Raw genomic sequence first — 27,530 nt, forward strand, 5'->3', positions numbered from 1 at the left:
TGGAATTCAAAAAGTGAGGAGGAGGCTCTTGTGTGTTGCGGCAGGTTGTTCCACGCTTAGGATTAATGTAGGAGCAGGCTAGCCCACCGGAGCTGGTTTCCATATGCATGGGATGTGGGCAACTAGGAGTCCAGATGAGTGGAGGAGTCTGGAAGGTTTGTGACAGCAGATGCGATTGTTGAAGTATGCTAGGTCAGTGTTTTGTAGTGCCTTGAAAGCATAGGTGAGGAGTTTGAACTGTACTCGTTTGTGTATGGGAAGCCCATGGAGCTCTTTCAGGTGTGCTGTGAGGCGAGTGTGGCATGGGAGGTTGAGAGTGATTCTGGTCACTGAGTTCTGAATGTACTGCAGCATACTGGTGAGGGTTTTGTCGATCCCAGCTTAGAGGGTTGTTCCTCTAGATCAATGAAATAGCTTACTCAGTTGGATTCAGGGGGTGTATGTCTGTGGTTGCTCAGAAAGTAATGCAATGTACCCAACAAAAAATGATGTCACAAACATGCTCCTGTATCATTCTTTGGTCTGGTCCTCCCCTTGAAACAGGGTTATGGAAACAGCATAGCTCAAGAAGCTGTTTATCTTATTCAAAATAAGAATAAGGTCATCTTCAGCATGCGTATCTAACAGCAGAAACAATTTATTAACGTGAAAACTTTTGTGCCTCCATGACTTCCGCCAGTCGTATTGATCAAGATACCCACATTTTCAACGCACGTCAGGATCTACTCTGCAGCATCTCATGTTTTTTCTTCTCCCCTTTCTGCAACATCCAGTGGTGCACTCAAACCTTCAGCAGTGGCATTCCTAAAAATATTTGAACAAACCAAAATACACTTAGCAGTGCTGCAAACCTAAGCCAAGCATTATGTTTTTTTTTTTTTTCAGTGCCCCAAATATTATTTAATTAGTGACTGGTATGACTCAAGCAAAAGCACACAGTGTCCGACCCAACAGGGACTATCAGAACCCAATGTGTAACATTTCTTAGGGGGATGGGACACCCCATAAACCCTTATGAACCTACATCTCTGCCCATAGTTCAGCTTGCTGTGACGAGAGTGTGACATAGTCAAGCTTCCTTGTGACAAGGGCATGACTGTTTTCCAGGTGATGACTGAGAGCTAAGTGAATATCTTCCTCCGCATCTTCACGGTCTGGAACATAACGCACTGACTTGGGCAGTCATATCAAGTTTGCTGTCAATGACAATCCAGAGGTTCTTTGATAGGTTGGTGGGGGTGGGTGTTGGTCCTAGCTCTGTTGGCCACCAGGTGGAGTCCCACAGTGAAATGTTCTTCGCGATGACCAGGATTTTGGTCACGCTGGTGTTCACCTTCAGATAGCTGGTCCTCATCCAGTTGATTTAAGTCGTGCAGGTACTGAACTTGATCCAAGTACAGGGCACACTGCCCTGATGGAGAGAATGGGTTGCCTGAGCTGACATAGGCGAGGACACTGAGGGTGTAAGAGCAGATGATGCTGGCTACAGGGATTATGTATGCACTGAAGAGGGTCGAGCTCAGGGATGATCCTTGTGGTACTCAGCAGATGAGGCTGCAGGCATCCAATGTGTACTGTGTCCTTCCAGTCAAGAAAGAGCAAATGCTTAAGAGTGCATGTCCTTGGATTCAGATGTTGTATATGTGTTGGATAAGAATGGAGTGGTAGACCATGTCAAACACTGCAGAGAGGTCCAGGAGGATAGCGGCCGCCGTGCCTTGTCTCTTCAGAGTAATGCAGATGTCATCCATGGTAGTAATGAGGGCATTTCCATGCTTTGGTTGAGTCTGAGACCAGACTGTGCGGTGTAATGGAGTTAGTAGTTGTTGAGTTAGTCTGTGAGGTGTCTGTGGAAGACTTTGACCAGTAATGGTAGCAGGGAGATCGGTCTGCAGCTAGCAAGCATAGAAGGGTCCATAGAGGATTTTACAGCAATGGGGGGGGATAGTGAAGTGTATCCAAGTGTCTGGGAAAGTCACAGAAGAGATTTAGACTATATTTAGAATGAGGGTGGGAGTGGCATTCTTGTTGCATTGCTGTGCTTGAGGATCGTCCGAAAGCTGGCGCAGGAGGTGATCCAGTTGTTGAAATTATTGGTGGCTTTGGGGAGGCTGTTGCTGTGTTCTGGTTGGTGAATGTTGAGAGTGAAGTTTGAGTCCTTGTAAATGATGCTGTTCCAGTTTCCGTGTGCTGGTTTGGTGGTTGTGCTTGTGCGTTGGACAGGGACAGGGATGTTGAACTTGATGAGGGCGTGGCCTGTCCAGGAGATTGGTGTGTGCTCACTGACTTAGATGTTGTATAAGGTGGTGAAAATAGGGTCCAGGATGTGTCCAGCAACGCTGGTAGGTTCCTTTACTCATTAGGTAAGGCCCAGGCTTCCAAGGTCTTTGATAAATGTTGATAAGTTGGGGTCGAAATGGTCTTCCAAGTGGAAGTTCAGGTCTCCAAGTAGGATGTGATCATTAGCTGTGAAGGCGAGTGATGCAGCAAAGTCTGTGATAGTGTCAGTAGATGAGAGTGGTGCTTAGGGTGAAACTGGCTTTGATAGAGATAGAACGACAGGTGTTCCATGGTGGAGGATGACGTGTCCATACAGAAGCTGCAGCTAATGGCGTTCTTTTGGATGATGGCGATTTCACCACCGGGCTTGTGAAGTCTGTCTTGTAGTAGATGCAGGATTCAGCCAGATTTCCATGAGGAAAAATAGGTCCGGGGTGTTGTCATGAAGCAGTCCCAGATGCCTGTGGCATTTTTGGTGTGCAAGCAGCTGTTGAGGATGCATGTGAACGCTGAGTGTTGTGTGGGTGTTTGCAAGACTGTGTTAGTGTGAGAGCGTGGGGTGTTGGATGCAGTCGGTGAGGAGAGTTTTGGGTGGGCAAGTGCATGAAAACTTGCAGGAAGCACAGGAGAATGCTCTCAGTGCTGTGTGGTGTGACGAGGTAAGGCAGAAGAGTGTCAAAGAATGGCCAGGGTTGAAGGTATAGTGTGTCACAGCTGGGTAGGAGTGGGAGGACTGGGTTTCCTGGTGCTGGGTATGATCCACGCACAGATGGACTTGTCTTTGGCACACCCACCGTGAGTCCACACTGCAGCCGCCATTAGATAGGTTCTGAGAGGGGGGGATGAGTGATGTCACTTCATGTGCAGATGGATTATAGTAAATCAAGTAATGTAACCTTCTTTGCAGATGGATGATGGGAATTCCAGTGATGTCACTTCCTTCCTGTATGGATGGATAGTGAAAATGTATCACATTTGATTTGCAACATGCTGTTTGCTGGCTTTGCCATACTGAGGAAAGATCCTCTTCTCAATGCGACAGATGTGTTCTTCGACCTTGGCAGGAAGCAGTAACACCTTAAAAACCTTCATGCAACCTTTTTGCTTTCTAAGAGCTACACAAAACGCCCAAAATAAATAAAATCAGGATGCCTCTCTTAGTGGAGCACATTTCCAAGCCTGGCAGTGACATGGTTCACTGTAGGGGTTACCAATATCTTGCATAATATTCCATTCACAGCTTCATCCAAAGTATAAAGTTGCTCTGGAGTTATTCAATTAATTGAAATGTTATTTTTTTTTTTCTGCAAACTTTTTTTTCAACTTTTTTAGGTCAAGCCTAGGCAGCATGCAAGCGCTGGCTCTTGACATGTTATAATCTACATCTGTGGGCTTTGACCACGCCCATCTCACACCCATCTCCTTCTTTCGTTCCTTGGCCTGCCTTTCAAAAATCCCTTAATTTCATAAGAAAATGCTTCACGTTTGTCCCGCCTTGAGGTTGCTTTGTTACCACCTTGCAGACGGACCCTATTACATGGATGATTGCACGATCAACCATGTAACTGAGTGTGCCATACAGTATGCTGTTTCTTCCTCTTCCTTGTTTTGGGCATGCTGCTGTTTCTTTGTGGTGTCTGAGCACTTTACATGAGGATGTGAAGTTTCAGACAGCGCAAACTCGATCAGAAGATCGCTTTACATAATTATGCATATAGCGTGAACTGGATTGGAAGAGAGCTTTACATCACTATGTGAAGTTACACGACCTTGTACTTATTTTTATTTTCAAACAACATATTACTCTTGTCTTCCCCTCCCTCATAACCTGAATGCACAGTTCAAAACTTTTATCAAAACGGGCGCTGTGCTTCATTTTTCAGCACGGCCCCCAAAACTCATTGGGGATTTGTTGAATTAAACATTGCAGGGTGAGATACCTTATGCAGCCTAAAGAGGTCCCAAGGGCCACCTTGGGATAGCCTGTGGTACTGCACGCTTTCCCTGCTTCGTGAACATTACAACAGTAAATGTTGCAGGCTTTTTGCAGCCAGCATATTAGAAGTATAAAAACGTTAGAGTAACCATGTTGCTGCTTACATTTCACATGATTTACTTAATCTTGCATTCTCTATAAGTGTTTGCTTTTTTCAGGATGTTACTTTTTTCTGTTTTACATGAGGACGTGAAGTTTCATATAGTGCAAACAATGGCGTGACCTCCAACTTATTTTCTTTTTCTTTTCAAACAGCATAATAATCTTGGCTCCCCTCCCTCATAGTGCGGCGAGAGCCCGGAGGAAGGAAGAGGCACTGCAGGTATTAACTGCAGCACGGTCCCCTTGACGAATGTGTGCCTACAGGAGTGTGCCCCTCCATGAGTATCAGGGTGGTTCCCTAAATACGGGACTACATTTGAGCATCACAGACTCGTAAATAAGTGAGTTAAGTTTAAAAAATTGTTTTAGTGTGCATGTGAATTTTCGAGTACATGTACATGTTGCAGGCTTTTTGCAGCCAACATATTAAATGTATCAAAATGTTACCGTAAACATGTTGCTCCTGCTTACATTTCACATGCTTTACCTAATCTTGCATTCTGTATGAGTGTTTGCTTTTTTCAGGACGTTGTTACTCGTGTTTTTTTTTTTTCACAGCCAACATATTACTCGTCTCCCCTCATAACCTATTTCCCATGATCTGGTTCTCCAGCATTGTAAGGTCACACATATGGCAACAGCGCTATCCAAATATCAGCATTCCACTGCATTAAAAAAATAAAAAAAGTTTTAAAAAAAACATAATTAAAAAAATCCGTTTTCAACCCCAATACCTCTAAACTTTCACAAATGCAAGACCTATTGCATTGCAAAGGCTTGTTCTTTTCTGCAAACCTCTTTACTTTTTCGGTCGAGTGCGCAACTGCTCTGACCTGCTGTAATCTATCTGTGGGCTCTTAACCACACCCACCACACAGCCATCACTATTACTCATTCGTGGGTTTACCTTTCAAAAATACTTTGTTATCACTGGTAAATGCTTTACGTTTGTCCGGGGTGGTTTGGTTACCGCCTTGGCCAGCGACCCTGTTACATGGATAATTGCATGTTTGCCAATACGTTTGACTGCGAGCCAATTTTTTTTTTTGTGTCTCTCCTTTGCGCTCATGCTCATGGCATCTGTGGTGCTCTGAATCGGTTTGCTTATGTCAACTGCTTTACTTTTTTATTTTCAATTGAAGTGGCAAGAAAATTCAGTTAGGAAATTACAACGTTAAGAGCATTAACTCGAGCAAGCGCGAAGCTAATTGCTTTGCAAATGCTTGGTTTCTCTTGTGCAACCAAGGGGCACGTAGGCTTTCCTGCCAAGGCTCTCTTGGCAGGCTTACGGCCTAGTGATATGTACAATATGCCTGAGGCCCTGCATGAAAGCAATGTTAATTAAAGAAAACACGACCTTGTGGTAGCACAAAGGCAAACCATCAATTCCAGTAAAAAGAAGCGTTTTCAAACCTCAATGAGATATGATAATTTCAAAGCGTTCTCAATGAGATATGATAATTAGTTACATTTCTAATTATAAAAATATATTTACCTAGGCGAATGCACGTTAAATATCCGTTTACATTTTTATGCTTAGCAAACGTCCACAACGACTACTTAAAACGTTTTTAACAGCCGACTTTAAAAGTAACTCTTCAACTACATTCTCCGAGAAATCGAAACACGTGGGCCGTCCCAAGTGAAACGAACACCTTTTTTCACCCATAAATGATCAGGAAGTGGAAATGTGCAAAGAACTGTGGTTTAAAGTGCCATCCTTTCCCCAAATATTTTCGACTGCCTCGCAGCACTGGGGCCTTGTTTTTAGGCCCTCTCAGCGAGGACGTGGTTAGGCGATGGGGAAAGTGCAAAGGCCAACTGCACCTTTCCTAATATTTTCCCCACGAAATCCTCAGTTTTACAGATTCCAATAGCACTCAGGGCCACTGTTCTGAGCCAGTAAAACAGCGATGATGTAAAGGAGGCAGGAAAATGATATATTAACCACCCATAATGAGAGGTAGGTCAACCAGCACCTGTCACACTACAACTCAATCACTCCCACTCTCACAAAGTCATAATCCACTGTTATTCTTTATATGTCGAAGTCACTGATTTAACAAGATCATTCATCTGTTGTAGTGACGACGACTTTGACTCCCAGGCAGGCGCTCCATTAGATGCTGGTCTATCAAATCGCTGCTGCAATACCCTGACCACACTGGCAGATTTTTCTAGCACTTCTACCTGGCACTTTCTTTAATATCTTGGAAAGTCACTGGTTTAGCGCGCCATCTGCATTAACCTACCTTCCTAGAATTGTTTTCAGGAGCGCTCTTTTGGGGCTCTAGGAAACAATCTTGCAGATCCTCTACGTAGTCACCATTGGAAGAACACAGTAGTCCCACCATACGAGGTCCCAGAAGCTGCTCCAGACGGGGCCTAGGAACTGCTATTACAACAAAATAGGCAATTCTGACCCAGTAGTGATTTTTGTTTTTATTTTAACAAGCTAACTGATCATGTCCACCTGGACCCAGACTATTGTGTTAACATGAACAAATATATCTATTTCTGGGACAAACAGCAATGTATTATTAACTTCTGAGCTCCATGTTTTATGCCAATGCCAATACCCCATTTAATTATCCCATATACTGTACCCCATTAACTGAGGGTTTTGTTGTCAAACTCCTCTGGTTTATGAGTACTAAGACATAAGTACCTGACAAGGAGCACAGATGCTTAATTTCTGACCTGTTATTCCCTGAAGGTCCACTTGTATCTAGAAATATTTCCTTGTGGGCACAGAATGAAGAAATTGAGTAGTGGCTCATTCCCACCCAATTTGCCTACTGCTTCTCAGTCTTAGACCTTACACTCATCACAGGCCAATTTTCTAATCCATGTTTTTATTTAGAAATGATCACCCATTGGAGATTGACCATTTCCATAAAATGTACAGTAGTCCAGCTCTTGGACTACACTTGGCTGACAGTGAACAGAACTTCATTTGCTGGGATGTGCTCTTTTGACTTGCTTATTAATTGCCTTGGCTTTATCCATACATGGTCCCACTTTACGCTGGTTAATATGCCACCAGATAATATGCTAATCCAAGGAACTGAAAATGTTCTTACTGACTTTACAACAACGGACAGGTCTGTAAATTCCAGGAAGACTTCTTTCCTTCAACACCTCCATCATTCACAGTAGTTTGAGGAAGATATCACCTTCAAAAGTCACTAGGTCTGCTCATTAATTTGCAAATATTATGGTAAAGCTCCCAAAATATCATACTTCATTAGAAAAAAACTTTTAAAAAAACAAAGAAAATATCAAACATAAAAGAAAACTAACATTCATAAAAACTACTGCAATGCATACTGTTACTGTTCAGAAAAGGCCATTACATTTTGGGCAACTGTTCGACAGTCATATTAACAGACCTATTTAACCGGGTCCACTTAAATTCCCTGTGTCTATCTGATGTATGGCTAAACTCAAGATAACCTTGAACTTTAATCCTGACGGCACTTTCCATCTCTCCAACTTGTGTCTCGATCTGATGAAAGCAGAGGACCTGACTGATGGTCTTTTTCTCTGATTAAAAACAACAGTTTGCTGGGCCCTTGTTAGCGGTCTAGTTAAATCCAGTCTTTGTGGTGGGCATAAACCCTTCGATCTGACGAGAGGCAACAGTAATGCCCATTCTCCAAAAAAGCCCATATAGCAACCAAAAACTAAACTACTGGCTTGTAAAGAGCGATCTCGCTGGGCAGTAGTCGAGCGCTTTGCATGACATCAATCCTGTTACATTGATAATTGCACTTTTTGATGGTTACATGGATAACTGCACTTTTGACGATATGTTTGACTGCAAGCAAACTTCCGTTTCCTTTTGTGTGTCTCTTTCACGATCATGGCGGCCGTCAACTCGCTTATGTGAAACTGTTTTACTTTTCATTTTCAGCTTATGCGGCAAAAAAAGTCTGGTTAGGAGTTTACAATGGTAATAGCCCTAACTCTGGCACATGTGAGACCCACCGCATTGCAAATGCTTGTTTTATTAATGTATTATACCTGCTTTGATATGTCACACATTAGCTATCACTTTTTTGCAGTTTCTGCAGTTTATATTTCACAAACTAGAGTGGAAAAGGTATTGGAGCACTTTACATGAACACTAGTTACATTACACAAGGCAACATTCATTTTTTTAAGCATGGGAAGATTAACTGATTTCCCCTAGAATCACAGGATGTCAACCCCACGCAGAGACTCGAACCTGGTACCCCAATTCCAAAGTTTGCAGCTCTGGCTATAACCACATTAATCTGGCACTGGTTCGGACCAATCCACCTTCACTAATTGTGCATGGTGTGAGGGTAATCAACAATACTGATGACATCTTGCTACTCGAGTGAACTACAGTTGGCTTGCCAGGCACCTGGAACCCTCTTGCCCTTTACAAGTCATCCAACAACCTCCAAGTAAACTTGGCCAAGACTCAAAATTCTAAGTTTTGGGAAATCCATATCTAAGCCTAACTGGCTCTTGAAAGAAAAGCGCTTATGCTAAATCACAAGATATAATTATCTGGAAGCACTGTTCATCAACACACTTCTGTGGATGCAGCTTTCAGATTAAAAAAAGACCCTTGAGCACTGTATGTGATGCTCTGCTAAGGTACAATTGTTTTTTTACAGCTACAAACTGCATCTCTTAGGTAAAGTCTGCATAGCTAAAGCAAACTCCATTCTACCGTGCAGCAGCTCAGAAGAAAACAATCATCCAACAATTCACTGGAATGACTTATATGGGATGAGTTTCTAGGCTGTAGAAAATCAATGGCACTCCAAGTGATTCATGTGCTGAACGGACAGTCACCATCTTGCACACTTGTGCTGAAACAATTCTGAACTAGAGCATGTCACCTCCCGTGCCCCACCATCTTCTTTTTCTCCTGGCTATTCAATGGAGTGAGTAGGTAACACTGTGGTAAATACTCCAGCTACAGGGAATTCTGGAGTGCGTGGCTTTGCGCACGCTGTTTTACGCCATTACCAAAGACGTAATATGCTTTTGCTGTGTTGAATTTAACTGCATAAAAACTACAGACATTCATCTCGAAGTTTTCCAAGAAACCGGTTTGAAGGAAAGTGTAGCTCAGAATCTGTTTCCCAAAGTTATTTTTTTCACCAAGCTGACCCACAACCGTATTTAGTAAACATGTGGTGTTAATTTACTATGGACAGTTAGAAACAGAAGCGAAGTTTAAAAAACATAACTGGGATTAGTCGGAAAAAAGAGGCACTTTGTGTCAATGAGTTTGGGTACGTACACTTGTTTTCTGCCGAGTGCATCAATGTATAACTTTGACACAAAGTGCTTTTACTCTGGGAGGTAGAAAGGACTGTTGTGATTATCGTCTCTTCCCGCCTTTCTGACAGTTTCATTGAATGCTGGAGAATAACAGTTTAAATGGCTGTCAGAAAGCGTTTGTATTCATTGGTGTCTCACAAGAGCTCCTAGGATAAAACTGGCGCCAGTTTATGATAACTGAAAATGTCAAAACAGATGTTGCCATAGAACGTTCCACAATAACGTGGCTATTACTGCGCTATATAGCAGCATGTGGCTCTGTCCGTATCCAAAAGCGTGGACAGAACTTGGTGAGACATTTATTATATCATCCCGTGGTACCAGCTTCACGTTTGCAGCAGTGGCTGACAGTACATTGGGACGTAGCTGCTGACATTCACGGAAACGCTGCCTTGAAGCGCACGGGATATGTTGAAATATTAGTCACGTCGAGGGCAGACATGCGGGAGAAATGTTTTAGACCCTTATTGTACCAGTCTGAGCATGAAGCGCACGGGCTGGGCTCTGACTGGAAACGCGGCGCGTGAAGAGTTAAGCGTCGCCCTCTGGGGAGTGAGCGGATGGGTTCCTCCCCGTGAGTCACGGCCTGGGCCCGCCCCCGGGCGCTCAGTGACTGAGCTCCCGTCCGCCTGGGAGATCATGGCCACGGAGCACGGCTCGCGGGAGCGCTCCCCAAAAATGTGACGTCCCGGCGGTATGTTTCCGAGAGCGCCAAACCACGCCAGCATGAAAACGGCGCTAGTGCTGGGGTTCCTGGCACTGTGCTTTCTGCCCCCCGGCGCCTGCGACCAAGGTGAGCGCCTATCTTTCTGCTGTATTTTAACACAGGTGACCGACTCGCCCTTACACCGCACCCCCATGCCCCCCTCCCGGGGTCTCCCCCACAGGAATGGAACCGGCCTCTTTCGAGGTTTGGCTTGTGTTTCAGCTGCAATTATGAGCATCAACTGAACTTTGACACAGTTCGCAGATGATCATTTAAATCAGCGTTCAGGGTATGCTAATGTGGGAAACAGAGTAAATTCGGGACAGACAGCACTGGGTGCGAGGGCAGGATGAGGAGGGAAAGCGGCACCAGTGAAGCGACGAGCCAGCGGCACCCTCGGCTCCCTTGTGACCCTGGGCAGCAGAGCCCTATCAACAGGGATATATAGAGGTACCGGGACTCGTCGTCATCAGGGGCGCCGGGGTCCAGTGCATCTACCACCCAAGGCCTTCTGGTGATGGGCTTCATTCCCAACCTTCATCGAACCCCTGGATTAAAGCGTAGAACACAGTGGTTTGTCCTGTGAAGTCTGGAGGTTGATAACAGGGACTCATTTTGGATACTTAATTCTGATGATGTCTGTTGCGAGGAATATACTCACACGTTTCTGGGCGAACGTTCGTTTCTCATGTTATTTTATTCAGAGATCGTTGATTAACGAAGCAGTAAAAAACAAAAAAACATTTTTCAAATTGTAGTCACTCAAAAAAATCGCGTGCGAGTACTGAGGCACCTGAACAATTTAGTCCTAAACCTTTTAAAACATTCACACTTTAAGGCGTTGTGAACATTAGATGAAACGCATTAATAACTGTCCTAGTTGGGAAAACCAAACTAAACTGCTTTGAAACTGGCCGTGCGTCTCAAGGGGACCGACTGTTTGCCACAGAGACGGGGAAAGGCAGAGGCCGCCTCCTCGGACCAGGAAAGCTCTTTCCTTCATCATGTCACAAGCAGGGTTACTTGTGAGCTCGTCTCTTTCCGCCGAGTATCACCTTTCCTTCCGCGAGCGGTACTTGTGGGTTATAATTACAATCTTACTTGCATTGTGTGCGTGTGTTGCGAGAGAGGTGCCGATATACTTTGTGGGATTTATAAACGTGCACACCATGTATGTTATGTATTGTAACTGTACACTGTGTGTTATACCACACTATTTTATAACATATAAGGCGCGGTAGTGAACCCCCCCCCATTCCAGTGGGGTTTAATGCGGTAGATCTAGTACACATTAACTTGTAACCCGGCCCAACACAGCCACGATATTCCATATAGTTCCGTATCAACGAGTTCACAAGGAAGATTAATCATCAAACTGTGAACACTTCGAAGGTCTGGACCTGGGTGTGACGAGCTGAGTGGCTGTTGGTAGCACTTCCATCACCGGGCGCACTCCAGTACCACGAGATAACACCCAGCAAACACCCAGCACACACGCAACACGACCAGCAACTCCTATATGCTTGGGAATCCTCAAGCTCATCTACACCGACCATATAGGAATACAGTCACCAGCTCCTACAGAACACATTAGTGGAAACAAGGCACTTGCATCCAACACAGCTCAGAGGCACCATATAGTTACACCTCACCACGCAACTCCGCTAATCATAAACCAACACTCCTCTGAAAAACAACACAAACACAATATACGACGCCCTACAGCATTACTGTATTAGAGGAATACTGTGAACCCTTACAAGCCATCATAGTTTCAGTGACCACACACGAACACAGACGCGCACGCGCATAATGGTAAATATATCCAGATACATTTACCAAACCACAGAACCATCTTACAGCCACAACGTATATAGCTCCCACACACGATCCTGCTCCGCCTGGAAACAGTCTCCGACTGGCTCCTGTACAGCCTCGGGTGAAAGCGCCCAAACCTGACAGTCTATGTAAATATCTGGCAAAATAACAAGATCCTCGCTGCAAAGTAGCGAACTGAAGATGTCAAACACTGTCCGGGTGTTCTGGTTCGTGTTCACTATGGAAGCATGGGATGGCAGACTTAACTAGAGACTCGACTATAGACTGACCTGGCGGCTACTCTGATCCTTAACAGCATCACACACCATGTCTTGCTTCAGCCACCCTGCAGAGTATTTCAGCCAAGTAACCCCCCCCCCCCCCCCCCCCACACACACACACACAAACCGCTGTTTGCCACAGTATGTTGTTCACATTCTGTGCTGCAATGAAACAAATCGTGTATTTTGTACGTCAGGGACAAAGGCAAGTCACCTTTTGACAAGGTCAATGAAAAAAGCAATACAGAAAGTGCAGTTTTTTTAGCACCTTGCAGCACGTGTTTCTCCGGCTTTGTGGTAACGTTTACCATGACCCGGCTTTGTGGCTTGAAAGATATCGAACACCCGTGATTCACCAGCAGTTACAAGATGTGGATGAGCAATCCGCATGCACATTTGTGTATGAGCACAATGTGTTTTATCCATCTAATCAGCAAAATGACAGCTTCGCCTTTGTTTTCCAGACTGCAATACAACGATGCCACGCACCGAGGAATCATGATCAGGATACGTGTGTGCGTGCTTCTCCCTAGCATCCCTCCGCGTACATTCAACACAATATCCATGGCCTCTGGAATTATGCGGCAGGGAGGACCAAATTATGTGGCAGGGTTAACTAACCAACTTATGCAGCATAATGCCGCACATTTTGTGTCATTATTTTGGCTTTATCTACACATTAACACTTCCTGGGAAAACGCTTCACCTCATTATTCACACTTTGACACCCAAATACAGAGATGAGCAACAGGTGACCAGTCAACCTTTGGGAAGGCCCTTCCACCGTGCAGCAATGTGTTGCTGCTTTTTTAAACATTTTATCTTGAGCCTTTTGAGCTAGAAACTTTTTTTGTGAAGTATGAATACGAAATATGTGGCAAATGCGGCAAATCCATATTTAGGTAGGAAATGTCGCAGCCACAAAATGTCCTAATTCCAATGTCTTTGCCAATATAGCTTCACGCGCCTGCACTGATCAGCTTTCACTCCATGCGTGTAGATTCATCTTGGTGCCCGCTATACACAACGGAAAACCTCTTATTTCTTCCTAATATGCTGAGATGGATATATTGGGACCGGCATCTATTAGCGGTAGCCCACCCCAAAAAATACTATTACTCCGGATCCATTTCAGTGCAAGTAAAGCCCAAGTGCCAAACCCCAGCTATTGCAGCCCTGCCGTGCCCTGCAGCAGCATCATGCCGCCAGCCTTCACACAGCAGCAGGTATCCATTCCCACCCCTCTGCACGACATCTGGCCCCTGGTTCTCTGTGTCCTCGAACAACAGTCACAACATCACTCTGGGTTTGTGTCTGTTGTGCCTTTAATTCTACAACATTTCTCTGCAAGGAAAATGGCATAGAACAGTGGTTCCCAACTTTTTGACTTCTGTGGACCCCCATTTTATCATTACTGACCGAGGGCCCCCACTGAAACAGTACTGGAATCCGGAGACCCCCCAGTGAGTTATTATTGTAATTTGGGTACCCAAGTCTAAGCACTGTCGATGATTTGAACCCAAAACAATACACACACAAAAATACATTAACAAGCATTCCATCAAACAAATTATAACACTTTTTTTTAACTTGCAAAAAAAAAAGAAAAAGTGATTTAATAGGAAGGTTGGAGCTTTTCTAAATTCAACATAAGCCGCATATCGTCCATACTATATCCTGTTTGATGCACCCACACTGTTCCCACAAAGCAATCTGAGAATATTTATTTAATTTTCAGCCTCCAATTTGAAATTCACTGAAGTTTACAGTATGTTTCAAAATTGTCAATTGTACATCTAGCCACATTATTTATATACAACTTTATTAATCAGTTAATTTTCTGAACAGTTACGGACCCCCCTGAAAGGCCTCGCGGACCCCCAGGAGTCCCTAGACCACAGGTTGGGAACCACTGGAATAGAACATGGTGGTAAAGTGACTATGACTTTAGCACTCATTGCTAGCAGGACTATGAATGCCAGTAAGGCCACTCAGCCTTCCATCTTTCCGAGGTTGATTCACTGGGTGCTAGCAAACTAGGTAATAATAGCCCCTGTTGATCAAAGTGCTACAGACACGAAAAACTTCAGCAGATTTTGAAAATAAATTAATATTTATATTTAAGAACTGAATGTTTATTTTTTAGGGGGATGTGGCACACTATAAAATATCAAAATGGGTGCTCCTATGTACTGTGGTAATATCATTAGACTGAACTTTTTTTATCAGGGTTTGCAGAACAACTTTTTTCATGGCAGCCTAAGAGTGCAACAAAGCAGGGTGTTTAAACGTATAGATTAAACAAGTTATAAACCACGCCTAAACAGCTATTACAGCTGCCAAAATACATAAGCAAATTAACATAAAGAGCAGTTCCTCTGCCTTTTAAAAGTTATACTACACATAGCTATGTGTACAACTTTACACTGTCCAACTGAAGCTTTCATGCACGGTTTATAAAAGTGCATGTCGGTATAGGAAGCAGTACTACCGGACCGCTCTTTCGGGTACTCTTACATACTTTTGTGAATCAACTATGAAACAACCAACTCCCTATCAGTAAATGTGCAAAAAGGGCACTAACCCTTTTGTGGGGTCGCATTATATATGAATCTTGCCTGAATATTCCCATTTTAGGTGTTTTGGGACCAATTAACAAAGGTGTGTGAGAGTTTGTTAAAGAGTACTACAGGAGTACTAATTTACTCCAAAATACCTTGGTGAACAGCAGTCGTGGCTCGCTTGATGCTGAAGGGGAGGCGCAGGGGACTGACGGGGGAGGGGGATTAAATTAAAAAACACCTGTGCCGCTGCTGCCTTGATGACCGCGCTGCTCCTCTCCTCTTCTCTGCCTGCAGGCACAGGCTCCCAGCCTGCCCTGTGCCAATCCTGATGCTGCTCAGAGCAGCGTCAGGGATTGGCTGGGAGCGCCCAGCTAGGGCGCCCCAGGCAGATTGGGAGCCTGTGCCTGCTCTCTCCAGAGATGGCCAGCTAAACATACATGCACTATGAGAGGGAGTGCTGAGCACTCCCCCTCATTGCTCGTCACCCCCGTGGCCCTGCCCCCTTTCCACAAAAAACGATAATAAACAAAGTTTATTATAATTTTTGTGGAAAAGATTTGCAGCTGCCGCTGCTGGTGGGAGGGGACGCTCCTTCGCCCTTATCGAGGAGCCGCCGCTGGTGAATGGCACCCTTAATGTTATTCAGTTCCATTACTGGCCCTGTTTTCACTTGCAGAGGACTGGGAGATGATGCTCAAACCATTCAGAGGCTGCTCTGTGGAGGATGGGCAGCCAAATGAACTACCTAGCAGCAGCTGCCATGGCACTCCAGCTACAGTAGAGAGCAACAGGCCCTGCTAAGTTGGGGGTCTGTGCCAGATCTATCTCGCAGGGCACCCACCGTGTTCATTTTAAGACATCATGCATCGGCTTAGTTATTTTCCACTGGGAGGAAGGAGGAGTGAAAATAAGATAAACAGTGCACGCATACTGAGGAAGCAGGATAAAGTCAATAAAGTGACACAATAATCATCTGCAGGTGGAATTGAAAAACTGATTTTAGTGGCCCATCAGTTAGAGACAGATTAGCCTGATAGTGTAGAAATAAACAAGCCAAAGACTGGTAATACAGTGACATTTTACTCAGAGACTGACCAAAAGGTGGGGTTTCAGTCTTTCATGAACTGATTCTAGGGCCAGAGGCAGGTGGACAAGCCCTTCCATAGACTAGACCCCTGCATATGAAATTATCTGCCCCCAAATTGTCTGTATCTCTATGGCCAGGAAACCCAAAGGTTATGGCTGGCTGACCTCAGGCTCATGGAGGGCTGGCATGGCGGCTGGAAGGTACCCTGGTGAATGGCGTGTGGTGCCTTAGGGACCAGGCACAGTGTTTCACAGCTATGCTCATTTCTAGCAGGGGTTCAGTGGACATGCTACGTTGATAACATCTCAGTGTGAGGGTTAGCTAAGCCGATTGGTTTTGGACCCCTCTCCCCCTTAAAGTGTGACACAATCTTATTTAGCCAGCCCAGCACAGATGGTGTTTAGTGGTCCAGGAGTGAGGCCAGAACCACGAGAATCAGTTATTTATGCAGAAGGGTTCCTTGCAGATGTCATATGTGATGGCATGCTTTCTTGGTGATTGCATTTACTTGGTCTGTGAAGGATAGGTCACTGTCAAACAACACACTAAATCTCAGTCTTCTCGATTCGTTCAAGAGACAATCTTGTAGTGTCTGGCCTTGTAAAATGTAAGCCAGCTGGAGGCGAAAATTCCAATTGTTGCAATTCTTACAAGGGCCACATTTTAATCTAGCCCACAGCCCAAACCGGGCTTTGCTCCATGACTTTCCTTTACATGTTTAATGCGCTGGCACAAGAATGAGCATTATTTAATATTACACGTTGGAAACTCTGCAGAAACCGGACAAAGTATTTCTGTATTCAGAGTACATTAAGCGCCCGCTTTTATTTTCGTGCCGTCATCGCGCCCATGCCTATTCACTTGCTCCACCGCATCACTTCCTGCCGCGTGGTTGGCATCTTTACAGCCAGCACCACTTCTTTATTTGGCCCCACTGTGGACACACCTATGCAGTCAATCTGGTGGGAACCAAAGACGCGCTCAGTCTGGCCAAGAGAATGTCGTAATACGCCTCACCTCCTCTAACAAAGGAAGATGAGATGCTTATCCTAAAAGTGGCTGGTCACCCGAAGCAGATAGTCCAGTGCTGGTAATCTGCAGCCCCCTTACTTCCCCGAACACCAGGGATCAGAAGAAGGGATGGGACCAACGATGTGTCACCGACCCTGCACCAGGCCGCTCCCCTCACATACAGAGCAGACTCCAAAGGCGGCGGATCTACTTCCGACTGCTGTCAAACCTTGGAGGCTATCTCCTGTGACCAAAGTTACTTTTCACCAAGGTCAGAGGGGGTTAGTGGGGCGAGACAGTCCCACGGCACAAATGAATCATAACTAACTGATACTGGTGCATAACCTACTAAAATGGCACAACATCGAAAAAAATACCCTTCTTTTTGATTACATCTCTTGCCAAATACATTCAGGCAGAATTCCACATCAGGAAGTGGAGTTTTGGCCAAAGTATAGGATTGAAATCATCACCACAGAGATAAGTGTAAATCCACAGGTTCTCTCTGCCATGTTGTGAGATGCTTGGGATGCAGGGTTAGAGTCGTAGGCCTGCACAATAAATAGCTATCAATGGGCGACAGGGTGCGATCCTATAAAGTGTCAGTGGGAGAGGGACCATTCAATAGAAATACACAGAAAAACAACAACTGGCTATTTAATAATGTTTTCACACAGACACAAACCAGTACATCAATCCTGTGTGTCAATGAATACTTAATTTTCCATTTATTTCAATTTTTCTTAGGTTTTTCACAAAAAACACCTTAAATATTACGAAGAGACATTATTCCTTATTGGTCTGGACAAAAAAACAAAAGTGTTATATACAACATGTATCCCCCAACAAACAAGAAACAAACTTTTTTACATCCATATATAATATTAAAAAACTAGTCCACTAAAAATTAAAAGTCCCAACATTTACTCAACGAGTATTAGGCTATCCGTCCCTCATTCCTTGGGTTTGCTACTGTCTCTCATGGCCAGCAATACAAGGGGAATCCAATTCCAAAAGCATATAAGACCCCTGTTGCAGATGCCAAATGGTTTCAGTTTACTTGATTTGAAATGCATCGACTGCGGAGCAGGAAAATCACTAGGCACTCCCCTTGACTTTGAAATAGCCTGCACGTTTTGACCTCTGTGTATACTGGACAGTTGTATCCAAAACAAAGTTATCATCAGAACTTCTCTATAATCGTCATGATTCGGACTCGTCTTATTTATTTTCTTGTGCCTGTCGGGCGCACCAGTGTACATGTTTCAGTGTCTTGATCACATATTTACTTGGCAGGTCTTGCTAGACAGAGGGGTGCCAATGAAGATGTGGGGCCAACTAAAAAACGAACAAGTGCGCTGGCGCACTCAACAGGCTCAAGAAAAGAAATAAGCTTTTTCCTTTCCTTTTATCCTACTCTCCTTACTTTGTCTCCATTTCACCCTTGTTGCTTCTTTTCTTTCTCTTAATTCACCAATCTAACATGGGCATCTCAATGTCAGATTAGTAAATTAGAAATAGCTGCCGGTATCATGATTCATGCACCCACATGCCACGACATGTGCATCTGTCCTGACACCAGCAGCCCTCTCGGAATGGGTTTTCTTTACCAGAAAACCCATTGCAAAACTGCCGTTGCATATGTGTTTATGTATATTCACACAGATATGCAGTTGCAAAACAAATAAAAGCACTGGTAAAGCCAATAGCTTGGGATTTTACATTTTAAAAGTACAACCTATTGGTTTTGCCAGTGCTTGTTATACAAATAAACTTGAGTCTGGAGTCTGCATTAGGCAGTGCACAATTGAGAATATGTAACGTGGCATTTTACACATGTAGGCACTGAGGAACTCTTTCCATGAGAGCAAGAAGAGATCCGCAGGAGGAAACAGTATCTATAGGACACTCACTTGGGGATCATAATCCAATCTTGGTGGCAAAAATAGCTTCGTCTTAATCATGGGCACAGGCAAACATGCATCTTTAACCCTTGGTGGCTTTTGTGTAAACATGGATTCCTGACAGAGTCTAAGAGCTAGGTCTCCAGGGTGGATGGGATTGGCCTGTGTAATTGTGTCTCAGCTCAGTTAGGGAAGGGTCAAACAAGGCATTGCTCATTGTCTTGCAGTTACTTCCAGATGAGGTAGGAAGCCAAATTTGGAAATGGGCTCTTTTTCTTACACAACCTGCAAATTACCATTACAAAAATGTTTAAAGTCACCTTTAATGTACTGAGTGGCAGGAATACCACACAGTTTTTTAGGTTGCGATTACAATCTCTTGTATACTTTTAAGTATACTTCTTATGTGGGCTTCCAGCTATATCAGTTGTTAGTCTTTCAGGGTCATTTAAACATCCTTGCTTGCTAGTCGTCAGTCATGCCTCTTTGTCCCTCCATCTTCTATGTGGGAGCAGGAACCAACTACTGTATAATTATGCTTTGTCCTGTGTATCTGTTCTGTAGGGGACCTTTTTTTTTTTTTTACTTTGTTTCCTGCTTCTGTCCAGCAAAGCTTCTCTTTTCATTTGCAGAGCATCTTCCTCTGAGCTTGGCAGTAAACAGGGCTATAAATCAGGCTGGTATCTTGGCCACATTAGGTCTTTGTGGGCTCTCTGCACAGTCTCTCAGCTGACTGGCTCCTGTCCTTCCTTGGCTTGGATTTTCTTTACCAGGTGTGCCTGCCTGTGTGCTGAGAGCAAGGGCAAAGGATCACTTGTAATTGCTTATAGCCTAGGCACCCAGCTTTACCAGGGCTCCACAATCCTTAGAGACAGTGCCCACTTCTGCTCCATACTGGGATCCCACTCGCAGTTCCATCAGTGCACCACAGTTCACACACTCCAAGCCCTCAGCTGTTCCTGTGCCTGGAATCCCACACATGCTGTCTGCAACAGCACCTCAGTTCTTGCAGTCAGTACACTCTGCTGCTCCAGTACTGGGACCTCGGGCGCAGCTCCAGCAGTGCACGGCAGTTCACACACTCCAAGCAATGCCAGGAATGCCACACATGGTGTCTGACGGAGCACCTAGGTTCTTGCAATCAGTAAATTCTGCTGCTCCAGTACTGGGACCTCGGGTGCAGCTCCAGCAGTTCACACACTCCGAGCCCTCAGCAGTGCCATTGTCAGGAACCCCACACATGCCATCTGCCGTAGCACCTCAGTTCTTCCAGTCAGTACACTCTGCTGCTCCAGTACTAGGACCTCGGGTGCAACTCCATCAGTGCACCTCAGTTCACACATACCAAGCCCGTGCCAGAACCCCACACACACTGTCTGCCAGAGCACCTCAGTTTCTCAGCTTAGCTGTAAACAAGGCTATAAATCAGGCTGTTATCTTGGCCACATTTGGTCTGCCTGTGACATCCAGAGGCCCGCCCCCAGATGTAACCTGATGTCACAGAGGAATTCTTTGTATGGTGTCCCTGCTCTTTCAGGTTTGCTACCCACATGCAGCTCAGCCAAAGCACCCCCTTCCAAGGACTCAGTGCCTACTGCTGTTCCAGTGCTGGGACCCCTTACCCAGCTCTACAAGGGCTGTGCAAACCTCAGACAGTGCCCACTTCTGCTCCATAATGGGATCCCACTCGCAGCTTCAATGCCCCTGCTGAACCACACACTGACTTCTGTTTGAGGACCTGGGGAACAATTAAGCCTATTCTTAGCTGCCATCTTTATTTGGGAGGGTCTGTTTCAACTATATCACACCGTTCTTTCCGTTTCTCTGTTTACTCTCAAAGTTTTCTTTCTCTCACACTTTTCTCTTCCCAGCACTTAAAATCCACACTTAACAGTTTCGCTCTTTCTTTCAACTGTTTATTTCTACTCCTCTCCCTTATTTTTATTTCCCTCTTCCTTTTGCTAACTCCTCTTTCAAACTCACAAAAACTTGGTTATTTCTTTCCTTGTTTCTTCTCTTTTTTCTTTATCAGGCGTTCATTCTTTTACTATTTTCTCTTCCTTTCATTCTTTCTTTGTCTTTTTTTATTTTCTCTTTCCTTTGACTCAGTATGCATCCTTTTCAAGATATTTCTTTATTCCTTTCTCTGGTGTTTTTCTTATCTCCATCTGTCAATTCAGGTTTTTACTATAAATCCCTCTTTTTCCCGTCTGTATGTTAAAGCCACAAGTTATTTGTTGGGACCGAAGTGTCAAAGTGGTTTTCCCATTCTGTGTCTGTGGGAAATGTGTCAGTACATAAGTGTCCTGGTTCTTTTGCTGCTTGTTTCTCTCACCATGTCCTTTCTTCTCTAATGTTAATTTTTCTCTTTCCTTTCCCACTTCTTTCATTATTATTTCCTCTTTCGTTCGCTAGCTTCCTTCCCGTTTTCCTTTTGCTCATACGTTTGCTCTATTTCTCCCACGTGTGTTTTCATTTTCTCATTTTTTTCCCTTCTTTCTTTTATTTCTTTGCAACCCCTTCTCTTTCTTCCCTTTGTCCTATTCCTTTTGCTTCTCTTTTTCTGCCTCATCCGCTTTCTCTCCTGAGACGTAGTTATCAATGAAGCAACAGGTGCAGTGGCACCAGGGCCCATAGACCTATGGACCTTACTCAACTCTAATAACTGCTGTATTTTCCTGCCGAAATTGCAGTCAACCTTTTTTACTCCAGTGCCTATGACATCGTTACTACGCCATGTGTCCGCTCCATCTTTACTCCTGACTCCCTCTTTCCTTTAACCCTCCAATCCGTCCCTAATCATATTTTTGTTATGGTGTTTTGCACATTACACTCTAATGCCAAAGGTTTATTTATGATACAGGTTTATATGATAATTGTATATGTTTTAAGATAGAGGAAGAAGGTAAATGGAAGTGATTTAGTTAAATGCTGGGGCACTGGATTTATATTGCAGGAAAAGACAAAATTGTGTTGCAGGGTGGACCAATTTATGTGGCAGGAAAAGTCCAGTTATTAATTTACAATGCCAATAATGAAGTTGGTCAACACTGATAGAACAGCAATACCTGCTGTGCTGCATCAAACCCCCTACCTTTCTAAGAGTTGCTTTTCCAAGGAACAGTGTGAGTGAGTAGGACTAAATTCAGTCACAGAGTTTCCACTATTGGCACAAATTATCTCCAGATTTGGCCCACTGAGCTACACCACTTGGCTTTTATCCAGTGCCACATCCGGTTACATTAAAGTAGTTATCAGAGCAGACACAAACTCTTGAGTACATATTGGTATGCTCTACAAACAACGGACAACACAGAGCAATGATGGAACCTGTACCGAAGGGAGCCCATATAAAGTTAACGAAGGTAAGCAACATTGGTGAGCCACAGAACTTAGAGATTGCTTCCATCATGATAGTACTAAAGTAATATTCCTCACTCAGCATCACTCAGGGTACCTCCTGTGTTAATCTTGTGGTCCCAAATCAGAAACCGCCCTCACACGACCTTTGAACTACTGTCATGGTGCATAAAACCCTGAAGAGGACTCTCTTCCACCCTAGAAAGATTAGAGATGTTGAGGCATAAAATAACCAGGGTTCTTATTGATCATGTCCAGGACCAGAAAAGAGCCCACAGGATAACACAACCCATCATGTTTAGTGAGATGCGTAGCTCGAGTGGCTGCACAGAACTGTCAGAGGGAAGGCAGGGGGGAGGTACACATCTAGTATGCATATCAACGTCCAGCAGCTAAATTAGGAGCCCTAGGGAATGTGACAAATACACTCCCGTGGTCCTATAGGTCAGGCTAGAAAATGAAGCTAATCTATGCAGGATTTCCAGATAAAGTGAATGGTCCGAGGTCAGGAACATGAGAGCCGGTGCTGGCACATGCTGCAACTGATGCCCAGTATAGTTGAGAAGAGTTGTGCGGCATGGTGGAAAGGTGGCCAGCCGTTCATGGTGATTGATGCAATAGTCCTGAATAGTCAGAGGCAAAATAACAACTAGATATCAACTGTATGCAGGGAAACTGGTTCCTCGTTGGGATGAAAAGCATGCCATTGCTCTTAGTGACACCGAGGGTTAGTGGGAACTCTGCAAACACACATTTTAGGATGGCTGTCACCGAGGGATTAGGAGTAAACGAAGAGAGTACAGTCGCTGAACACTAATGAACACAGAGGACCATGCCTGGCCAGCTTTATTTACCACAGGTACCAAGCCTGTTCTATTCACGGGAAGGCCAGATTGCTGTTTATAAGCAGTATTGGTGCTTACGGTTACTGTTGGTAAACTCAGTTTCTGAGCTATCTTTCAGTGGGTTTCATGTGAATAAGGTGCAGCACGACTCTGCTTCCTTTGTACTGAAAGGTACATTGATCAACGGTGGAAACAAGAAAAACAGAGAAGGAAGAAAAGCATGAGTGAGAGTGCAAGAAAGATTGAGAAACCACATGAAAAATGGAAAGGGAGAGAAGCTGTGGAAAAGGAGTACACATCCCGCTACCTCCAATGACTTATCCTGGACTGCTGGACGCACTCCATTATCAGTTTGACTTTGAAGAGGGAATCCTTTGGGACCCAAATGATAAAGGTTACTGTCAGTCCTCTAGCCAGAGGGAGTTCCTATTGTGCCAAGAAAATATAGCTGCAAACAGACTGGCTCGCCTGCTTTTAGTTATTCAGAGAATCTAAACAGATAGATTCACACTCGCTTGGAAAAAATGTTTAGTGAGATGCTGAAGAGAGCTCTTGTCGAAGGCATACGAGTCCCATCACCAGTGCCACCAGAGCCCGCAGGCGAGAGGACGTCAAAGGGGCAGTAGCAAGTTACATCACGGTGGCATCCTTCCAATTGTAAATTAGGGGTGGAGTTGCACACTGGTTCAGGTAAGACTGGCCCAGGCTCCCCAGTGCATTTTGGTACATGTAGTCAGAAAGTATTGTACTCAATGTAGAGTGTGGTTACTTGCGTATTCAAGCGTAGCCCAGTGCTTGGTAACCCTTGACCCATGTTTCATGCTTTCAGTACTCTTCAGAAAGGTGGGGGAGGAGGTGCTGCTGTATAGTTCTGAATTAGTTCCTTCCCTTCAGATCCAGTCCATTGGTCAAGCTAGGAGAGTCTGTTTTGGGGAGAAGTCTAATGGGCCACTTAATGGGTTATGAAACGTTCACCACATGCTTGCTTGATGCATGGGACACAGGCAGGGTCACTAATCATTTATCTTTATTCTTTGTCCACAGGCGCAAAGGCCACTGCAAACCCCAAGACCTTTCGGGGCCTTCCGAAAGATTATGATAAACTTCCACAGCACGTTTTAAATAGTGGGTCAGAGGAGCCTTCAAATGAAGTGCACGTGTGCTCAAAGTGGAACTCTAATGATGCCACGCTACAAGTCAGCAATACCACGATGAAGTACCTCACTAGTTCTTTGAGTACCCGATTGATTCCAGCAGTATACATGGCTGTAATCCTGGTGGGAATACCAGCGAATGTCATCACTCTGTGGATGCTCTTCTTTAGGACCAGTCCGGGTGGCACTTCTGTTTTTTATACAAACCTAGCCATTTCGGACTGCCTTTTCTGCATCATGCTGTTTTTTAAAATAGCTTACCACCTAAAAGGAAACCACTGGGTTTTTGGGGAAACCATGTGCAGGGCCATGACTGTGGCTTTCTATGGCAACATGTACTGTTCTATCCTTTTCCTTATGTGCATCAGCATCAGCCGCTATTTAGCCATCGTCCATCCTTTCCTCTACCGAAGTCTGTCGAAAAGGCGCTACGCCATCCTCCAGTGTGTCTTGGTCTGGGCTGTTGTCTTTGTGTATATGTTGCCATTTTCCATCACTAAACAGAGCTATCAGTTGGATAAGCTCAACGTGTCTACTTGCCACGATGTACAAAATGCCTGCAACACGTCTTCTACCTTCCATTTCTACTATTACATCTTCCTGGCAGTGTTTGGATTTCTGGTTCCTCTGGCCATTATACTTTTCTGCTGCATTTCCATCATCAGGACCCTCAGCACCCATGATCAGAAGTGGTACTGGTATGTTAAGATGACAGTCCTGATCCTCACCATCTTTGCCGTATGCTTCACACCGAGCAACATCATTCTGATTATCCATCAAGTGAAGAATTATCACACTTCCACCGATGACCTGTACTATTACTACCTCATGGCTCTGTGCCTAAGCAGCCTCAATAGCTGCCTGGATCCTTTTCTGTATTTCTTCATGTCCAGAATGACTGGCCAGTACTGTAATTATGTTGCCATGTTCAAGATGTCTCCGAAAGCCCAGCTTCAGTGTTCATCTGAATGAAAGCAGTGTATCCAACTCGAGGACTTAATTCATGTGGTAGTAAAGTCAGCGAGAGAGAGTCAAGGCTGCGGCCCTAACGATCTAGTGCAAGAGGCAGACATGAACATATTTTATATGAATTTACTAAACAAGTGGAAAAACAAGAGCTTTTAGTGTGCCTTTGCAGCTGTGAACTGGTTGCACGTAGGAAGACACATTTAGGTCTCATTTGTTGACTTTCTGGTGCATCCCCCAACATAATGGAGATTTCATCACAGTCCCACTCAAATACTCATTTGGGAACGAGGATTATACTTCTCCCAAGCGCTAATCGTCATCTGGCCAATGCGTCTCCTAGTCCACCACTACTGGCCAAAGCCCTAAAGGGCCACTGTAGCCGGAGAAAGCTATGAACTGCCATTTCTTCCTATGGGATGGTATGGAGTTACCAAATTCATAAGCAATGAGCTTTGATATGTATGTGATATGGTATTATACGAACCTCATGTGTTAAATATCTTTGTGTGTTCCCTGTTATCAGAGATCATTGCAACTGCCACGTTTCAGATGTCCCAAACAACTACTAACTGTGCTCCTGGTGAACACTTTGTAAGTTACATAAATTAATAAAGAAATACAAAAATAAATAAAACATATATATTCGTTTTCATAGGTTTCTACACCCCAGGTTTCTCCAAGCCCATTCCGCACTTTGGTCTTTCGTTTCTCCCAAACTCAGTGGTTAGCTGCCTTTGGCACTATGGAGAGACATCTGCAGGCACGATGCACCATGCCACCTAAGTCAGAAAAGTAACGCTCACTGTTTTTGGAATCCTAATGCTCCTTAGAGTTTCCTATTAACCCACCCCCAGATTTCGGGCAAGAATCTTCCCAGCAATTCAATAACATATGAAAAAATCCATCTCTCACAGTCGCATCTCTGCAAATGATTTGCATCTTTTTCCAGGCTTTCTTTGAATTTCTGAAAAAGGCCAGTTTTGGATTGTGTTGGGTACTGAATTATAAGCTTTGAGTCAATTTCCTCGGCCCAGCATAAGGGCACGTACTGATTTTCCCTGATGAGTGGCACTGAATACAGTCTAACGTTTATCTTCCCTTGTACTCTCAGTCCTGCTGGCGACTTATTTGGAGAGTAATTGTTTATATAGCTATCCCACTTTTATTAATATCAGTATAGCGCCTAGAACTGGTGCACCTAACCTTCCTCTACAAAGAAACTATGTTAAACAAGCCCTTCTTTGAAGGCATTCCTTGGACTGTTTCCAACCAAGCCGTGTGATCCACAGAAAGGTTTGCAACCAATCACCAGGTCTTGGTGCACAAGATCCCTAAGGTTTAGAATTCCACTTTTGTTCCAGTTTTTCCAGTGTTTGGATACCCCGCTAGCTCGATCTCTTCTTTGCAAGTGTCTGAAGTGTGTAATTGTGGGTCAGTGATCTACACTTTATGGGCTGATTTGATTTCTCTTATGCTCTATAAACTTCTCCTTTTACCTCACAGCTGGTTTTGTGACAGACCATGAATGCAGAATGTCTCAGTGCAGCTTGGATAGATCTTGCATCTTGTTTTATGCTGGTACTTGCACTGGTTCATTGCTTGATCCTACTTCAGCTGGTGAACCACACCCCACGCAGGGACGGGCTATGCCAACATGTCCAATACATCCATTCACAGCTGCTTTTGCTCTTGTGATGGGGACAGTGAGAAAGGAAGTGATCTTGGCCCAGTTGGCTCTGCATTCAGCCAATCGGGTACCACCAGACTGAGTGCATCTGCTTGTTTATCAGAGGGTAGATGTGCTGAGCTTCTCTCCGAAGGACTCATCTTTGAATCAGGAGAGGGGTATTTTTCCGTGGCAGGCTGGGCAAAGGAACAAGACCAGCTGCTTAACCGTACACAATTGATTGGAACAAACAGGATGACCACCATGAGCTGACACTCCAGGAGACAGCAGCCGAAATGAAAAGGGCAACACCCCTTTCCCATGTTAGTCCTAGTCCTCTCAGGTCTCTTTAACATTGTGCTTCACCAGCCGTTGTGCTGTAGGAAGGTCGAAATGTTGAATGCTGTTAAGTCTGCGGTGTCTCATACTGAAATGAATGTCCTACTGTTTTGCCAAGAA

The 27,530-nt window shown here is 44.4% G+C and overlaps 2 protein-coding genes across 5 annotated transcripts in view; one reads left to right on the plus strand and one right to left on the minus strand.

Moving 5' to 3' along the window:
- IQGAP2 (IQ motif containing GTPase activating protein 2) overlaps positions 1 to 27,530 on the minus strand; it is a 902,890-nt gene that overhangs the window by 279,767 nt on the left and 595,593 nt on the right. The gene's annotated exons all lie outside the window — the stretch shown is intronic.
- F2RL2 (coagulation factor II thrombin receptor like 2) lies at positions 10,306 to 25,545 on the plus strand. Its single transcript, XM_069223634.1, has 2 exons — positions 10,306 to 10,499; positions 24,327 to 25,545. Exons 1-2 carry the CDS (start codon positions 10,403 to 10,405, stop codon positions 25,406 to 25,408), a joined length of 1,179 nt encoding a protein of 392 aa, XP_069079735.1. The 5' UTR covers positions 10,306 to 10,402; the 3' UTR covers positions 25,409 to 25,545.

Source organism: Pleurodeles waltl, chromosome 1_1 (assembly GCF_031143425.1).
Source record: "Pleurodeles waltl isolate 20211129_DDA chromosome 1_1, aPleWal1.hap1.20221129, whole genome shotgun sequence".
Taxonomy (NCBI): Eukaryota; Metazoa; Chordata; class Amphibia; order Caudata; family Salamandridae; genus Pleurodeles; species Pleurodeles waltl.